The 16,735-nt window shown below is 36.5% G+C and overlaps 2 protein-coding genes across 2 annotated transcripts; one reads left to right on the top strand and one right to left on the bottom strand.

Annotated features, from left to right (window-relative positions):
* Window positions 1-2,620: 2,620 nt before the first annotated feature.
* On the top strand, window positions 2,621-4,642 carry LOC137717490 (ethylene-responsive transcription factor RAP2-4-like). Its single transcript, XM_088698505.1, has one exon. The coding sequence runs from the start codon at window positions 3,307-3,309 to the stop codon at window positions 4,375-4,377; it is 1,071 nt and encodes a 356-aa protein (XP_088554631.1). The 5' UTR covers window positions 2,621-3,306; the 3' UTR covers window positions 4,378-4,642.
* A 4,387-nt stretch (window positions 4,643-9,029) lies between these two features.
* On the bottom strand, window positions 9,030-15,076 carry LOC137718311 (uncharacterized). Its single transcript, XM_068457834.2, has 13 exons — window positions 14,456-15,076; window positions 14,020-14,093; window positions 13,748-13,831; window positions 13,541-13,621; window positions 13,215-13,295; window positions 12,117-12,209; window positions 11,599-11,778; window positions 11,244-11,311; window positions 11,054-11,105; window positions 10,127-10,180; window positions 9,927-10,019; window positions 9,731-9,797; window positions 9,030-9,449 (listed from the first exon to the last, which is right to left on the bottom strand). Exons 1-13 carry the CDS (start codon window positions 14,595-14,597, stop codon window positions 9,358-9,360), a joined length of 1,161 nt encoding a protein of 386 aa, XP_068313935.1. The 5' UTR covers window positions 14,598-15,076; the 3' UTR covers window positions 9,030-9,357.
* Window positions 15,077-16,735: the final 1,659 nt, after the last annotated feature.

Genomic DNA, 16,735 nt, shown 5'->3' with positions numbered 1-16,735 from the left:
GGATGCTGATTAACGAGAGCTCTTACAGAGTTTATACTAGTTCTTCGTCGTTGGAATCAAATAATTAAAAAAAAAAAAAATTATATAAAACTACTTCAACTATTGGATCATTAATAGTTTTATATCTTATCTTTAAAAAGTTTAAATGTCATACTTTATCTTCGAATTTGTTGCAATATCATACCTTCAGTCAGTTGTCTGTCAAATTTTCTGTTAAATGCTGATGTGAAATAAAATAATAAATTACCCTAAAAAATAAAAAATATATCTCAACCCCGACCATCCCTTCTCCCTCCCTCCCTCTTCTGCACATCCATCATTCCCTCACCCCACCCCCCGACCCTCCCTCCCTTTCCTTTCTTCCCCTCCCTCCCTCCCTCTTGTGCACATCCATCATCCCCCCCCCCCCCCCCACCCGAGCCCAACCTGCAACCCAGGAAAAAAAGAAAAACCCATCTTCATCTTCCCCAACCCCCTTTCCTTGCAACCCACCCCTTATTTCCCCCTCCCGTCTTCCCCAAACCCACCATGCACCCATCCTCCACCTCCTCCTCCACACCCACCCTCTTCCCTACACTAATTTTATTTTTATTTTTATGAAAATGGTATATTTAAATTTCAATTGACAAGTGTGCCAAATCCTCATGAATGTAATTTGGTAATTTAATTAATTGCAGGGAAGGGGGGTTGGGGAAGATGAAGATGGTTTTTTTTTTTTTTTTTCCTGGGTTGCAGATTGGGCTCGGGTTGGGGGTGCGAGTGGAGAAAACGAGCCATCCTCCCCCACCTTGCCTGGGGTTTGGGGAAGACGGGAGGGGAAGAAAGGGGTGGGTTGCAAGGAAGGGGGATCGGGGAAGATGAAGATGAGTTTGGGGAAGACGAACTGGGGTTTGGGGAAGAAAGGAAAGGAAAGGGAAGGAGGGTCGGGGGTGGGGTGAGGGAATGATGGATGTGCAGAGGAGGGAGGGAGGGGGGAGAAAGGCAGAGGGAGAAGGGATGGTCGGGTTGAGAATTTTTTTTTTTAGGGTAATTTATTAATATTTTAATAGAAAGTGATTCCGTCTCAAACCACATCAGTATTTAACAGAAAAATTGACAGACAACTGACGGAAGGTATAACATTAAAACTTTTAAAAACGAGATATGAAACTGTTAATAACCTAATAATTAATATAGTTTTATGTAATTTACCCTAAAAAAAAAATCAGGAGGCATAAACAAAAAGAAGAATTCACAAATCATTTCTCTTACGCAAATCATTAAAAATTGTTAAATGACAATTTATCATCATGCTCATATAGAACTATTGTTTAGAGTAATACACATCAAACAATCAATATAGAAGATTGATAAAGTTGACTTATAGTTCAAATTCACATTCTTATCGAAAATGGATTCAAGATTTCGAGTTGATCAACAGTCAAGAACGACAATTTATGTTAAATTATTTTAATTTATAAGTAGGAATATTCGAATTAAAATGCATAAAAATGAACTCTTACCACAATCAACCAGTCTAAATCACATATCCATATGGTGAGGACTAAACTACTGTAGCATATTGCATTTTAGGTAGAGAGGTAGGCCTGCGGCTTGTCAAACCTTATGGCGCGTTTACGTAACGGTAATGAAAATATGAGAATTGAATTGAGGAGGAATTGAATTGATGAGGAGTTGGAATGAGGAGAAGTCAGAATCGGATTCATGTTGAAGTTGTTTACTTAAATGTTCTGAAATCTGAATAGAATTCTATAAAGCTGTTTACTAATTCAGCAGAACCGAAATATAAACTAGTATGATTACTAAAATGCCCTTGTCCCAAATCAAATATTTTATATACTTTAATAGGCTTATAAAGGATAGTCTTGGAAATAAAAAAAGTAAATGAGGGCACAAAAGGAACAAAAGTGTCATTCCGATTACCCAAACAATCAGGAATTGGATTACCACCTATATCTAGGGAATCCAATTCCACCAATACAAGAAATTGAATTCCAAAATTTGTGTGGGCCCCCATTGCTCTTTTGATTCCTTCATATTTAGTAAATATCAGAGTACTCTGTAATCGGAATTCAATTTCATATTCTCATTTCGATTACAGATACGTAAACATGTTCTTAGTACTTTTTCATACTCAATGATATATTTATTTTTGTCACTTAATAATACAATTTTATAGTATTTATCTTTATTTGTAAATGAAAATTTTTAAATTAGATTTTCATTAAAAATAAATTAGAATAATATTATTATTAATTTATTGTGAAGATAGATAACACTGCTAGTTCCCAAAAAAAAAAGTGAGATGATTTTTATTTTATTTTTTTTGTCAGTGCTTAAAAATTTTGGAAAGTACGAGGTGTGAACGCGTCATAAAATATTCAACAAGCTAGGCAACAAATTTATGCCAGACCAAGACTAACTGGGAGTCCACCGACAGGTGCCGGTTGGAAAAGGACAGGTGTCCGCCTCTAAGCACAGAACCTATACGTGGCAGACATCCATTGGCCCGGACCCCATTCATTGAATGACCTTACGTCACGAACAGAACGCGCGGCAGACTCGAGAGGGACGCAGAAAATTTAAAAAACAGCAAGTGGGGCTTACAGTGAGATAATTGGGATTAACGACGTGATTAACGAAGGTAATTAATCCCCCAGGGCCCTTATATAATAGAGGAGGAGATGCACCTGCAGAGAAAAAACAAAGTGAGGAGTGAAAAAAAAAAAAAAAAAAATTTAGCAGCAAAGCAGAGTGTTTGAGAGTTTTAAGAGCGATTAATCTTCTGGTTTAATTTCTGTGTTCTTCCCCCCCTTCTCTGTAATCCCCGCTTCTCTGAATCCCTTTCTGTTAATCATCTGTCTTTCAAAGAGTTATGATTTTTGGGTTTGTTTTTTGGAAATAACATAAAATATAAAAAAAAAAAGAAAGCAAACTTAGAAGGAGTTTTCAGTCGAAAGCCAGGTGTTTTCAGAATCGAGATCCAGGTTTTATATAATTATTTTTTTCTCAGGTTTTAGCTAAATTATAATTTTTTTTTTTTGGGGGTTTGGAAAAATCAGTTTAGAGGGTTAATTTTTGGTCCCTCAAGGTTGGTTTTTGTTTGATTTTCTGGGAGTAAAAGAGGTTGATTATTTAAAATCTCTTTCCCATTTTCTATTTTTAGGTTGTTCTTAATTTTCTGTGAAAAACCCGCTTCCTGTTCTTTAATTTTGATAAGAAACAGGTTGATTTGTAGATTAATTAATTTGTCTCGTGTTATCTAAAAAGTTTTAATTTTGTGATTTGAGTGTGTGTTTTGAAGGCATGGCAGCTACAATGGATTTCTACAGTTGCAGATCAGCTCTTCACTCATCATCAGATCCCTTCAGAGGTGAGCTGATGGAAGCACTTGAGCCTTTTATGAAAAGTGTTTCTTCATTGCCGCCGCCGCCGTCTTCCCTTCCCACCACCACCGCTTCTCCTCCCTTTTCCTCCGCCTCTCTCCTCCCTTCTTTCCCCTCTACCTCCTACGACTTCCTCTCTTTCCCAAACCAGCCCACTTACTACCACGACGGTTGCTCCACCTCTTCTATGACCCAGGTGTTTTCAGATGGGTTCTTTGAGCAGCAGCCGCCGTCAATCGGGCTGAACCACCTCACCCCCTCCCAGATCCACCAGATCCAAGCTCAGATCCAGTCTCAATCCCAACCCCAACAGCCCCAAATCTCTTGGGATAACTACCACCACCAAGTTTCCCAGACGTCATCTCGTACCCTCAGCTTCCTCAGCCCCAAGCCCATCCCGATGAAGCAGGTGGGCTCGGCTGGTTCGCCGCCGAAACCCACCAAGCTTTACAGGGGTGTGAGGCAACGCCACTGGGGAAAATGGGTCGCTGAGATCAGGCTCCCTAAGAACCGCACCAGGCTCTGGCTCGGAACTTTCGACACGGCGGAGGAAGCCGCTTTGGCTTACGACAAGGCGGCGTACAAGCTCAGAGGCGACTTCGCCAGGCTCAATTTCCCGCACCTCCGCCACAACGGATCCGTCGTCGGAGGCGAGTTCGGTGAGTACAAGCCTCTGCATTCCTCAGTCGACGCCAAGCTTCAAGCCATCTGCGAAGGCTTGGCCGAGACTCAGAAACAGGGCAAGTCAGGGAAGCCAGCCAAGAGGTCCTCCGCCTCCAGCCGACAGCCGGAGCCGGAGACTTTAGCGGTCAAGGTTGAAACCTCGTCGCCGGTGACGACTGATAGCGAAGGGTCTGCCGGGTCTTCGCCGCTGTCTGATCTGACTTTCTGCGACTCCACGGAGCCATGGGAGAACAGCGGCGCTTCGGAGAGCACTTCCGTGTTGGAGAAGTATCCGTCCGAGATTGATTGGGCTTCGATCCTCAGTTAATTAGTGTTTATCAATCATGTTAAATTGTAATCGAGTATGTTTTAGTCTGGTCATCAGTCTTAAGTAATTGAGTAAGTTGAGTAGGGTTTATAGTGGTTACTGCAATCAAGTTTTTGGCATTTGCAGAGCTGCATTTGAATTTTAGGGTTTTAGTTGGTTGCATTGGGTTTTATTATGTTAATATAATTATCTTGTAAAAAGTCTTCACCATGTTCGGCTGGTTTTTTCCTAGCTAAACCATGAATCATTCAACTTCCGTTATATATATCTATATGTATGAATTCTCTTATATGTATTTCACTCTCTTGGTGTTTGTATTTCTTACATTGAAACTTAGTGCTTTAATCTTCTCACATCTTGCAATTATCCTGCCACATTTGTTCATTTAGTTATCAAATTGTATAAAAATACATTGCGAATAATGCATTTTGCAATTATCCCGCAAGATTTATCAAATTGGATCAAAATACATTACGAATAATGCATTTTGCCGCAAGATTTATCAAGTTGGATCAAAATACAATTTGATTCGTACTGGATTTGTGGGCATAAAATGGGGAAGATAATTGAAGAACATGTGATGTTGAGTCAGTAGGGAGTCATGAGTTGGATGGAGGTGTCTCAACTTTAGATAGTGTGATGGGTTGCATTGCGGCTAAGAATCTGGAAAGGTTTTGTTTCTGGTTGCTCCGGTGACTAGCGAGTGAGTCACGGACCTATCCTGAATTGTGACCAGTGAACGAATTCATTTTGCCTTGCTTCTCATTTGTGGTCCTTTCGATCCAACATCAATAGTTACTTCCAACAGGCCTTTAAGGTAAGAAGACTTTCAAATTGTTTTTTTCTTTTCAGAAATGAGTATTAGTTGTGGACTCACACCATTTTGAACTTCAACGAACGAGCTTTCTTATTTTCAAGTTGAATCTCATACATCATCCTTATAAAATACTAGCAAAATTGGAAATTTTTGAGACATCTAATTGAGTGCAAGGAAAATGATAAACACTTTGCTGTACAAGAAGCAAAGAAATTTCATTGTGATAATTAATAAGCGAATGGTTTTGGATTAAACTGAATTTTTGCAGTGGATCCTACAACTATTCCCACCAAAAATAGGATTCCTTTTAGATATGAAGGGCCTGGTTACTTCCATATTTACTAGAAAGGAAAAACATTACTGGTCATAACGGTAATCGTCTAGTAATAAGGAAGTTTTTAAACCCTTTCAGTTCGGGGTGAACGACGTGTTTGGAAGTTCTCAACCCTTTGGTTCGGTTCGGCTCACGTAATTGGTGATTACGATGTAATATACATGTTGAATTTGATATCTAATTTATGTATGAAAAGAACAGTGGTAACATGAATTGGTGACCAGTTAGCACTATCTCATCAATTGAAGCTCTTCTCCCTATAGTGGTCCAATTTGAAAGAACATCAATAATTACTAACATTTTCACTATAAAGGTGGCTGCTTAGGGGTAGGGACGATTTTCAGCCCTTTCGGTTTTCGATCAAAATTCTTTTGAATGTAATTAGGGTTAGTCAAGTTTTTGAGTTTGGCTCGTAGGGTAGAATATTATTGTGTAGTCAAATGTGAAAAAACAGCAATAACATGAATAGGTGATTAGTTAGTTCCAACTTCATCTTTGTAGCTTTCTTTTCTTGATAGTGATCGGATATGAAATAACATCAATAATTACTGTCATATTTACCATAAAACGAAAAACATTATTGGTCATAACGGTATCTCGTAGGGATAGGGGAAGATTTTCAGCCCTTTCGGTTTTCGATCAAACTTCTTTTGAATGTAATTAGGGTTAGTCAAGTTTTTGAGTTTGGCTCGTAGAGTAGAATATTATTGTGTAGTCAAATGTGAAAAAATAGCAATAACATGAATAGCTGATTAGTTAGTTCCAACTTCATCTTTGTAGCTTTCTTTTCTCGATAGTGGTTGAATATGAAATAACATCAATAATTATTGCCATATTTACTGTAAACGAAAAAAATTATTGGTCATAACGGTATCTCTTAGGGATAGGGAAGATTTTCAACTCCTTCGGTTTTCGATCAAAATTCTTTTTAATGTAATTAGGGTTAGTTAAGTTTTTAAGTTGGGCTTTTAGAGTAATATATTACTATGTAGTCAAATGTGAAAACAAAAAACAACAAGAATATGAATTGGTGGCTCGTTGTTCCTACTTCATCATTGTAGATTTCTTTTCTCGATATAGGTCAAAATGTGAAAGAACATCAATAATTACCGTCATATTTACCATAAAGGAAAAATATTATTGGTCGTAGCAATAACCGCCCAACGATTAAATAGTTTATTTTAGTCAAAAGTTTTTTGAATGTGATTAGGGTTAGTTAAGTTTTTAAGTTTGGCTCGTAAAGTAGAATATTATTGTGAAGTAAATTATAACAGTCAGCGTGAGACTTAGGTCATTGATTAAAAACGTTGATTGTTTTGTAAGTACAAATTTGTCAAAACTAAAAACGACAAGTTCTTGCTATCACAGTTGGAACATAAATTGGTGACTAGTTAGTTCTGACTTCATCATTATAGATTTCTTTTCTCAATAGTGGTCAAATGAGAAAGATCAACAATAATTATTGCCCTATTCACGATAGTGGGCATTATTGGTCATAACAGTAACAATCCAACGATAGTAGGTTTTTCAATCGTTCTATTTTCGGGTCAAGAAAACAAAGGGTATCTCTCTTTGTAGAGAAATTTTACCGAAACCAGTTTGTGTAAAATGAGTCTCACATGTAACTAAACCCTAGCAAAGCCAAATCTATCCTAGTTCGCCCATGAACACAAATATTTGCATGTAGGTTAGTAATTCTAGCAACAAATAAAGAGAGAAGCTTTGATCCTTCATTTTCTTTCATTGACAAGTACGATTAACAATTCACAATGATGGTGGTCAGAGAAAGACTGTAATGACTTTGTGAATCTTTTCGATCTCGAAATGGTGGACTGCTACGACGAAAACACCAACTGATTAAAATCCACAACAATCATGCTTGATGCCTCCATAATTTAAAAACACGGCTGCTGCTTAAAACCTTAGGCAGAAAACACACTTTGTTCTTATTCTTTGGGTGTCCCTATATCCATCTTTATTCTTATTCTTCCTTCCAGTCCTTCCAATCCTGCATTTTGTACAGCCTTAGAAGGTCAAAAATGCACAGAAAAAGTGTAAAAAGGATGCAAAGAAAAAGTGGGTGGGGGCATTTGGAACCAAACGGGGCCGTCTATAAAAGTAAGAGGTGATAGCTATTAATCGACAAAACTAATACACTTGACTAGCTTTTTAATACAATAAATTATAAGGTACAGATACAACGTCATGGTATGAGTGTTACCGTGACAGTGTAGCTGTATCATACAAGTTCCTCTTATCTAATACACATGCAATAATATGGTTCACCTCTATTAAAGAGTGTTAACAAGTACGTCAGTTTCATGTGTTCATAAAATTTTACTCACAAAAAAAATGACTACTCTTTTTTCTTCCTACACATACCCTGTGTATGTTTTGATATTAAATTTTATAAATCAAACAAAAATAACATACACAAATAAAAATGTGCGTAAAGATGAAAAAAAGAGAGCAGATGGTTGTCATTTCTATTGAAAAACAAGATGATATTTGTGTGATTTACATATGATTCGAAAGCAATAGCATCTTTGAATAGAAAAAGGGGGAAAGGTGTGTGAAATGGGGCAGTGGAAACAGTGCAAAGGTTGTTCTGGGTGATGGGAATGGTTTTGGCATTTTGCTGCGAAAGGTTAAAAGGTGTTTAAAGGTGATTAGATCTAATTGCCTCTGCGGATGAGCTGTGTGCAAGAATCTCAACAATTAAATTGCAAAATGCTCCAATTTTTTATGGACATTGGTTGTGCTGCCGACGCGGTTTCTGTCCTTGTCTTATGTTTTGGAATTATTCGTATTTTTTGTATTTTGAATTGTTTAGTTGGTAGATCTTGATCATTGTCCGAAACATTCTAAAAAAGTTTACAAACACGCCATGTGGAATTCAAAACATCTTCAAAACATCTTATCTAAACCTAAGAAGTTTGTAATACATTTGAGATTCTGTGTTTGATTTCATGTCCTTTAGTATAGCTCGTATGAGAAAACACCAAACAAATCAAACATAAACAAATGAATGTCGGAGATTTAAGAATGTAGTTATCCCGGTTCCCAATGTCCGACTCAAAATGCCATTTACAAACACAAATGATTGTGAGAGGCTTATATTGACTCAAGGCACTCCCCATTGATCGGAACATTTTGAGTTTGATTCTTATAAATTTGAAATATAACTCATGCGACGGACCGAAAAAATTTGAGTTGAATACAGGTGAATTTAATTGTTGAGCATAATACATGGATCTCATTGAGTTTAGTTGCTATTATATACATTGGTTTTAGTTTTAAGCGGATGCAAATCCTATCCATGTTTTTGAGGAATGCACAACCCGCAAAAATTTGTGTTCACTAATTTTATCCGTCAATCAAACATTAGAACCAAACCAAAGAGCAAGACAAGTAACCACTAACCAAGACCCCAAAAAAAGAGTAGGACAACGAGTTCGAAATCGTCGAATGTCGGAAGAAGGAAAGAAGACGAGAGATTAATTCGGGAGGGAGTAAAGTGCCTGGATCTCCATTGAGAATCGAATATCCCGGAGGAAATGAAGAAGCCCTTCTTTCGGCTTTCAAACAGAGATTCACATGACGATATAGCGATTACAAAACTGTTTTAACATTGTGGGCATTTTGGCATGTCTAAATTAAGGAATGTCAACCTAGTTCTTTTAAGTCTCCGATTAAACGATGATGCCTCTGCCCAAGCAGTGATGAGAGTGCACTACAAGCTTCCTCTTTCCCAGATCGATTCTGTCGCACAAAGTCGTTGACAGGCGGACCAAACAAATGGAGCAGCACCATATGCTAATAGAACCACTCAACTAAACTTGCCAATTTCCATCTTCTTCTTGATTGCCTTCTGGCCATGGTATATAAAGGAATCTAGTATCCCCGAAACTGTAAAAACACCTGAAAAACAGAAATGAAATGATAAAAAGAGTACATGCATCACAACTTATTAAAATAACGATAGCCAAAGAAATCCAGCATATGCTGCAACAGGTTCAGTTCAAGATGACTGATGACTAGTGACGAATGCTAAAACGGTGGATAAATAATCAACAGATAAATGACAATGCAACTTCAAAATCCACAAAAGACATTAGAAGTAAAGAAAAACTAAAAAGATGGAAACTGTGTCAATAGAAACAATCAAAGATGGGAGATGAAAATTGGTAATTAGTCATTACCTCCGACTATGGCACAAACATTTGTCAGGAAGTGCAGGAATGAAATATGCTCCTCCGTGAAAGTTACCTGCAACATGCAAGTGAGCCGCATAAGAATATAGGTTCAACTTCAACAGAAGGGAGTGCAAAAGATTTGAATTATCGTTAAAATTAGTTCTTGAACTAGCTTGTGGAATAGAATGAAAACAAAATACACCTTTATAGGAGAAAGATCATAGAAGAAAAACACTCCAGGAAGGAACTGAAGGTTGCCCATTTCTGTACCCCTATAATGTTCAGTCACAGAGAACTGCAAATTCCAATTATTAGAACATAAGACGTTATATTCAACTGGTAAAAGACAAAGCTTAGAAATTGCATCGTTTTTAATCTTTGCTTAATTCGAGTTTACTGCACCTGATTTGACTGTATAGTGTGCCCACTCACGTCTGTATACACAGTAGGCACAACCTGCAAAATAAAAACGATCGTTAAATTCCTTGGCGGAAAAATAGATTGATCCAACAAAGGTGGCCAACGATAAAAGGCAACTATTTCAGATGGAAGACTAATAGTAGCTGTAAATAAGTTCACTAAGAACTTGTTTTTCCTCTTTGGAATGTATATGCAGACGTGCAATAAATATGTTTAAAGAGTATAACACCATATACAGGTACACAAAAGAGCAAGGTAATCAGGATTGATTGGGGAATCGAGATAAGATCTATCATATGCGACAAAAGGTTATTAATATTAGTAATCCATACAGAATTAAGTTCATATGCGACTCAACTCAAAGGTGAAAACACAAGGTTTTGGGCCAAAGGAATGAAATAAGCAGATAGCCAGCTAGGTGAACCAGAGTCATCATTCAATACCAAATATGCGCAAGTTCTGAAATAACTCAACTTTTTAATTATTAATTTTTTTTTTTTTTTTTTCCAATAGCTGTATGCAAGACATTATATAGCTGGATCATGCTATATATTGCCATGCAACAATGAAGGGGAAAAAGAACTAATTCTCTTTTATCTACAAAAATACAGCACATCCATAGTCCAGAAATTCTTACATGTAAATCTAAAGAAAAAAAGCGGTGGCATCTAAACAGTAGATTTCTTCTGCTCTTGCCGTTTAAACCTTTTTCCTGCTAACTCTAATACACGTTCTTTTTGTGTGTGCATGCATGTGCATGTACATGCTCATAAATGTAGCTATGTATAAGCATATACATATGTATGAAAGATTATTGAACATGGAGAAAGGATGTAGATAAACTGCAGACATTATAATAACATAGAAAATAATGCAAAAGATATAAGAGCCATTCTGCAGGAAACAGACCTTGATAAAGTATTGATACATCCCACTTGGGTTGTCTTGAGTCCAGTGCACACTGAAGGTTGAAAAACCAATTTATAAGCATATATAATATCAAAATATAGGATGTAATAAACAGAAAAACCTTAAAAGTATTTAAATGTTTGGAAATAATAAGGTTGACTAGAATATATAATGAAGAGAGGAAACATACCCATCAAGAGGATTTACAACACCAGGGAAATAGTCTCCAAAAGACAATCTGTTGATCGTGTGACTTATCTGTATCATGTAATATATATTAATTACACAACTTCTCCAAAGATGCAGGACAAAGTTTTAGGAAGTATATTTCTAGGAACTTCGATAATTTGATCTCATTCGTCTCCTTATATTTTCGTTATCCACATATACAAAGAAAACTAGAAACATCAGGGATCAGACCTTTTTTCTCATGTTTATTTGGGGAAAATTGGTGCCACTATTTTTTTTTTTTTTTCATACATTAATTTTCCAATATGTCTTATTAGAAAAAAAAAAAAAAAAAAAAACTAGTGATCAGGCCTTACATTGAAACTATCCTTTTGAAATGCCAACAGATCATGTACATGAACATTTGATTGTTGAAAGCTTTTCCCAGGTGCAAAATGGAAGTTCCCAGCTACCTTGTTGACTTCCAAAAATCCATATATATTGCACCCTTCCCCTTCTTCATCTTTAATTCTTTGCAGAAAGCCTTCTCTTTTGCACTGTTGTGAAACACATAACATAAGAAAGACTAGAAATGTTAAAAGAACAGAATTATAACAGGTGACAGAAAAAGGGGAGGGGTAAAATAATGATAGTAAGGGACTCGAGAGACATGTAAAAGGTAGAATATGACAGAGATAAGTTTTGGACAAATGGTTTCAGATGATAACATGAATGAAATTAGACATCCAAAATCAAACCTAGTCATTTCTAAATGTGACTTGCCCATGGAATTTTTTTAAACAAAGGTGATCATTTTAATGCACAAGATTAAATGTAGAGTAAAATTTCTCATTTAAGACTACTCTTTTGGATTCAAGATCTCGAGCTCGCTGACCTGGTCAATCAAATCGGGATTTGATATTGCCCAACCTTTCTTTCGGTAAGCTTCACGGACATCTTCACATGAATTACAACAATCCTCGTCAGCCTGCAAAAATACAGAAACAAACAAACAAAGGGAATTAGAAAAATAAGAAATACATAACTAAGGAAACTTCTTTCGCTCAAAATATCTGTGTAGAATGATTCTCAATTGTGATGGACCAAATTTCAGCGATCATCACAATGCTTCTAAAAAATTCCAGCAGAAAATCAAAATGAAAATATTGTCTGCACGCATGCAGAAACCCATAGGAGAAATGAAACGAAGCAGAAAATCAAAATGAAAACATTGTCTGCATGCATGCAGAAACCCATAGGAGAAATGAAACGCAAAGGAGAAACTAAAGCAGTGGATGGAGGACCAGTGACAAACATAGCTACTGAACATAACACCCAAAGTATAAGTCATAGTGACAGTGAACTATATATAATCATGATCAAGCTTAAGTGATAGTGAACTATATATAGAGGGGACAGTGAAATAGAAGCGCATTGCAAAGGTTTATTTTGTATATCCTATTACAGTCTATTAAGGCAGTGAATTGGCATGTCTGTCTATATTGTTATATAAACTCTCTATTGTTCGACATATAGGAGAATGAAAACCCAATATACTTCCGACGTTTTAAACACTTCAATACTAGATTAAGAAACAAGGATAGCATGATAATTGAACACTACCCAACTTCCAATCAATTTCCAGTTTTTACTCTCAGAAACCTCACCTTTATCATCCGTGACCCAATTTCCCCCCTTCCCACACGTAACTTCCATTGTAATGTACACACATGTGGGTAAGAGTCTTTCTAGTTCATAGTTAGTAAATTTAGATTTACAGAATCAGAACACATCCAATCCAATTGGATCTCCAAATAGCTTCATTTTATTTACAACACCGCAGCTGGATATCATAATCAGCATCTTTACACACATCTACAGGGTAGACTGATGACACTTATCTAGTTCAGCATTCCCAACATTATAACAGAAACAACTTCCCACATTATATTTAACACAAATCTAGCACAACAATCCAGACAAACAAACATACCGCTTCTGCACCATAACATGAACCACAGTACGTCTCATTGTGCTCAAGCCTGCCACCATGTCTCTGTAAGGGCTTATCAATCTGTGTCAAGGTGTGTCAAGGAGAAACAGGTATGAGCAGACTGAAGGACAGATGAGTAAAAACAAATAGATATTATGTACCTTAACGCAATTTGTTACGAAATTGAAATTGCAGAACCAAAGGAAATAATTATTCTAATTCTCTTTTCTCCATACACCAGGTAATTACAGAATACTTTAACTTGTTAATCTATCAAATGCAAACGTTCTGATTCTTTTTTGTCCATACAACATTGTAATACTTACCTTGGGTGCACCAATAACATCTGGCCTTGATTCTATCACATTTCCATGGGAGTCTAATCTTTTTTTGATAATGTCATGTTTCTGCAAGTACACAAGAACAAGAAATTGCATACAAGTCAGAATGCATCGAGCGGTGATGTGCGGCTGCATAGAGGGAGAGTTCAGAGCAAAAGTTATATCTCATCACCGATCAATTGGGATACATACTACATCTAGGTGCTGCTCGCCACTGATGTCCATGGCATCGAGACTTAGTATAGAACAAGGCAAGGCAGCAAAAGTCACATCAAACTGCAATTGTGAACGTCAAAAAGCACATGCATCAATTAGTTTAGCAAAAAAGTTGGAGTTTACCACAACATTTTCAAACCATTGTCAAAATGTTCCTCGTCCGAACGGAACAAAGCAATGCCCTTGATATCAGGTTATCGAATAGGAGCTACTTGACACTTGTTAGAGAGGAAAAACAAAAACATTACATTGATTCGTAAGGTTTCGCCTCTAGAAGTATCTACCACAAGCTTTGATTCCGTTACCGCATGGAGATATAACCCTGCACTCGCACAATTAAACAAAATACACAACAGTATAAAAAATGCATAACACAATTTCGACACAAGCAATAATTTTTGTTAATCCCTTGATGATCAATCAGGATTGACAAAACGTTGACTTGGACGAGTTGGAATTCAGAAATTCAAACAATTTAATTCGTCCTATTCCTAAACTCCCTATTAAACAAAAAAGAAACACAATTTAGAGAACAAACCCTAGAAATCAACAGATCTTCATTCCCCAAATGAACATCTAATCATTGAGATCTTCACGGAGAGAGAGAACAACCATACACATACATGCATAAATTCATATCTACATATATCAATATATATATAAAAAAATAATAAGGAAACGTACGAAGCTCGGAGAGGAAGAGCAGGAGCATGACGATGGAGGAAGCGAGAGTGATAACGCCGCCTGAGAGTGTACGACTGTAGAAATCTTCATTGATTTTTGGGTAAGCATCCAAATTCCGAAGCTTGCTCATCATATTCTCCATTTTTTTTTTTTTGCTGCCTTTGATTTTCTTCGCTCAGTAATCTCTAAGATTTGATCTGATAATATCTCATCTAAATGTCTCTGACATAAAAAATTAAATTACAAAATCTGCAGATTATTTATTGAAATTCAAACCAAAACACCCCGTTCTTCCAAATCGAAAGCAAAATCGAGACAGAAACGCAGATTTTTTATTGGAAGAAAAAAAAGGGGGGCGATTTTACGAACGGGGCGTCTAAGGTGATTTCTTTTGGTTTCAGGAACTTCTTGTTTTTGCTTTTTAATATTTTTTTTTCATTATTTATTTATTTATTTGTTCGTTTTTGTTGTTTATTCTTCTTTTTTAAGAAAATATTTGGTGGGAGCTGTTTGTTTGGGTAAGCCACTCGCCGGGAAACGAGACCCGCCTCTTTTTGTATTGTGATTTGTAAGGATTCTTCACGGGAGGAGAATGAAATCATAATTCTCTAGATTTACGTTGGATGTGAAAAGATCTCTATCAGCGAAATAAAGGGTTGTTTTTTTTGTTTTTTGTTTTATTACGGTTTCGTCTGTTTTTTCATGTTCCAAACTCATCTATTTGATCATCTATCTATATTTATATAGTTACTCATCAATTTTATTCATGTCGTTGGGTTCTATTAAAATTTTGTTAGTGTGCTAACACGGTATATTTGTAGGGTCCACCAAACCGATCGCATAAGGCCATATGAATTAAATAAAATAATATTTTTGAAAGCCAAAAAGATAAAATTAAAAATAATAAACAAGCCTAAATTGACATCAAGACTGAAAATTTACTCATTGATAAGAAAGGAAAATATCGTGGATAGTGACTAAAATTTAATCCCTAGGGCAAAAACTAGATTAGGAACTTATCACTGTAGAATTTATATAATATTCAAATGTGTTGCGGGCATCATTTTTAAACCTGCCTTTTCTTTTTGTACCTCCATGCCGGAGGATGATTATTTACCAACCACCAGGCTAATGCGCAATCATGCACTACAAGGGAAAAAAAAAACACCAATCAGTGCTTCACAAAAACGCAAATACAAGACCATTTGGCACAAAATATTGGCATTTACCACTGTACCACTGAAACATTTGGGGAGGGGGCATTCCGACTGGGGGCTCATGGCGGTCGCACTTTGTCGTCTACCCCCTGGGCCGGCCTTGCCCTTGCCCTTGCCCCTGCCCCTTCGCATGACCTGCCTAGCTAGTCCCACCCTCAAAGCCAAACATGTCAAAATTGTTAAAATTAAACAATACAGTGATCAAATGGGCCATTAAAGACATAGTGACCAAAAGAAATTTTAACTTATAACACATGACAACAGAGTTATAACGCCAAAATTAAAATAAAAACTCCAAAAAAAAAAAAAAAAAGGGAACAACATAGGGGAGCGATCGGGGATATTGGGTTGGGTGGGAAGGAAGTGGGAGGAGGATTCTCTCTCCTCCTAATCTCTCTCCATTTCCTGTCCTCCTATTTGAACGGTTACGGTTTAACCATGTTAACATCTTATATTGATTTTTTTTTTTTTTGTTATAGAGATAATAAGACAAAAAACACTGTGAGATGAGGGGAGAGGAGGGAAGGGGATGGGAATATGAGGGGAGAATTCTACTCCGTGAAAGATAGGTTCTCCTCCAGCTGCTTAATGATATGTGGAGATATGTTTGTAAGAAATTAAAATGTTCGAGTTTTGCCGCTTAGTGGTAATCATTTTCACTTATAAGTGAGAGGTTTTAGGTTCGATTCTCGCCAAAAACGAATTTAAACCATATTATTGGCATTTAAAATAATAATAATAAAATGTTCGAGTCCTTTAGATTATAGGTCCTCCTTCAAAGCACCCGGACCAGTCTGTAAGAAATTAAAATGATGTGTCTTGAGGTTTGGGCTTTTTGATCTTGGGCCATGTCTAGTTTGTTGGACTATAATCTATAAGCTATGGTTTGGATCAAGCTAACTCTAAACCTCATACTTATGATTCAAAAAACAAGTCAAACATTGTTCAGCGTATGTGGAGACAAACTTCATAATTATTTTTTAACAATTCGAATCATTTATATTTTAATTTATTATTTATAGACAAAAAATAGATAAATTAAAAAATATTAAGACATCTAATT

The sequence above is a fragment of the Pyrus communis genome, chromosome 8, assembly GCF_041283825.1.
Source record: "Pyrus communis isolate YQ-2024b chromosome 8, ASM4128382v1, whole genome shotgun sequence".
Lineage (NCBI taxonomy): Eukaryota > Viridiplantae > Streptophyta > Magnoliopsida > Rosales > Rosaceae > Pyrus > Pyrus communis.
This window is presented reverse-complemented; position numbering and strand designations above follow the sequence as displayed.

Excerpts from the sequence above, each read along its gene's own strand:
- LOC137717490 (XM_088698505.1), top strand. The coding sequence starts at position 3,307 with ATGGCAGCTACAATGGATTTCTACAGTTGCAGATCAGCTCTTCACTCA.
- LOC137718311 (XM_068457834.2), bottom strand. The coding sequence starts at position 14,597 with ATGGAGAATATGATGAGCAAGCTTCGGAATTTGGATGCTTACCCAAAA. Across the intron at positions 9,798-9,926 it reads ATGATCTTTCTCCTATAAAG|GTAACTTTCACGGAGGAGCA; the intron begins GTGTATTTTGTT and ends TGCATGTTGCAG. Across the intron at positions 9,450-9,730 it reads TGTTTGTGCCATAGTCGGAG|GTGTTTTTACAGTTTCGGGG; the intron begins GTAATGACTAAT and ends TCTGTTTTTCAG.